This window comes from Propithecus coquereli, unplaced genomic scaffold (genome assembly GCF_000956105.1).
Source record: "Propithecus coquereli isolate 6110/MARCELLA unplaced genomic scaffold, Pcoq_1.0 Scaffold179, whole genome shotgun sequence".
Lineage (NCBI taxonomy): Eukaryota > Metazoa > Chordata > Mammalia > Primates > Indriidae > Propithecus > Propithecus coquereli.
In genome coordinates, this window is record NW_012142634.1 from 2,439,899 (window position 1) to 2,441,909 (window position 2,011).

At 60.2% G+C, this 2,011-nt stretch overlaps 1 protein-coding gene across 1 annotated transcript in view; it reads left to right on the top strand.

The window, feature by feature from the left end:
- Positions 1-696: 696 nt before the first annotated feature.
- NSMCE4A (non-SMC element 4 homolog A (S. cerevisiae)) overlaps positions 697-2,011 on the top strand; it is a 13,854-nt gene continuing 12,539 nt past the window's right edge. The window contains exons 1-2 of the mRNA XM_012642380.1: positions 697-1,094; positions 1,868-1,945. Coding sequence (XP_012497834.1) covers positions 803-1,094; positions 1,868-1,945 — 370 coding nt within the window. The 5' untranslated portion in view covers positions 697-802. The remainder of the gene's footprint in view (positions 1,095-1,867; positions 1,946-2,011) is intronic.

Genomic DNA, 2,011 nt, shown 5'->3' on the forward strand with positions numbered 1-2,011 from the left:
ATTCATACATTTATCTTTCAAAGTACGCTGAATATAATTCCATCTTTCTTGGACCCTGTAGGAGATGTTCTTAGAATCTTTTAATTGGAGAATCAATTGTGAAACATAGACTATCATGTTGTAGAAATTTAGAAGGGTGGTTAACAGAGAGTTTACTATGAGAAAGTCAAGGAAGCCTATTAATTTTTTGTTTTTCTTCTGTCCTTACAAAAAGTGGTATTGCCAGCTGCACATAAACCCCATTAGATCCCCCTGGCCCCGCCTGCTGGCACAGGGAAACTGAGGTCACAGATGGAGAGCGGCAGAGCACGTTTCTTGTCTCCACGTCCTGCGCTCATCCTGCTCCACCGGCAGGAACCGCGCTCCAGAAACGCACTGCGTGCCCATGCCGTCGCCAGGCTGTGTCCTGGGGAGCCAAAGTGACCCGGGGAAGACGCAGGTTTAGTGGGGTGGGCCCGAGAGACGAGAAAAGCAAGACTCTAACAACCTTACAGTGTGGAGTAGGCGGGATCTCATTATACCCATGGCAAAGGAACAAAAACATCCAGGATCCGGGCTCTCGGGTGCATTCGGCGCCGCCCCAGCCCGCAGCAGTCCGTGCAGGCGCCCTGGCCCCGGCGCCGCGGCCCCGGCTCTGGAGGCCCGCCTGGGCCCGTCGCCGGCCTCCCGCCACAGGCGTCGCTGTGCGCTCGCGCGGGCCCGAGAGCCCCGTTCCGCGGGGAGCAGGCGCTCGCGCCGAGCACGGGTTTCAGTTTCTGGCGCGAACTTCCGCCGTTCCGAAGTTGCACGGCGAATTGGCGCGATGTCTGGGGACAGTAGTGGCCGCCGGCCCGAGGGCCGGGGCCGCGGTCGCGACCCGCACCGGGATCGCACCCGCTCCCGCTCCCGCTCGCGGTCCCCGCTGTCGCCCGTGTCCCGCCGCGGGGCCGCGCCGGAGCGCAGGGAGGCCCCGGAGCGCCCGAGCTTGGAGGAGACAGAGCCGTCGGACTCCGGGGACGAGATGGTGGACCCGGCCAGCTTGGAGGCGGAGACCGACCACGGCCTGTGCCGCCAGATCCGCCATCAGTACCGGGCGCTCATCAACTCTGTCCAACGTAAGGCGGCGCCTCGGGGCGGCGCGGGCCGGGTCGCCGTCCCCGCCATGCGCGCCGCGGGCAGGGGGTCGGGGGGCAGGTGCCGGGGCAGGCCCCGCGCGGCGGGCCGCCCTGTGGTGACGGCCCCTCGCCGCGGGCCCCGCCCTAGTTTGTTTACGAAGTGCTCCCACATCCATTTTGTCGCTGGAGCCGCACGACCTTGGCGGGGGGCACGCAGGTCTCGGATTGGCAGGCTGGAAAAGCCGGAGGCCCGACCCGCTCGGTGACTCGCCCCAGCCCAGCCGGCCGGCAGGGGAGAGGCAGGACGCGGACCGCGAGTGCCGCCGCTGCACCCGGCGGGTCTCAGCCCGTCAGCGTCAGCGCCACGCGAGAACTGTCAGAAATGATCATCCCCGGCCCCCACCCCCACGCACGGAGTCTGAAACTCTGAGTGGGCGGCCCCTCTATTGAGTGGCCGGTCCTCCAGGTGATTCTGTAGCTCGCAAAGTTTGAGAACCACTCCGTTAGGGAGCGCTCCTCTGAGGCTGCGGGAGTCGAGCCCTCCGGGTTAAGGTTAGAGGGAGCCAGGGTTGCCCTTTAATTCATGTCGCTTAAAGGGAACAGTCACCTTTCTCTTTCCGTGCCATTTTGGTTAAAAATCTAAAGATGTTTGAAGTAATAACCCCGGGAGCAGGGGGCTGGGGCTTGGCTTTACTATTGCAGGTGCTAACTTTGCCAACTACTTATTAGTGAATGTTGAGCAAATTTCCCGAAGTTTGTATTTTTTTAAATAGAAAACCGGGAGGACATACTGAATGCCAGCGACAAATTAACAGAGGTCCTTGAAGAGGCCAACACTTTGTTCAATGGAGGTAATTCATTATTTTATACGTTTTATGATACTTTTAATTAGTTTTATAGAGGAGCCAAATTATTGA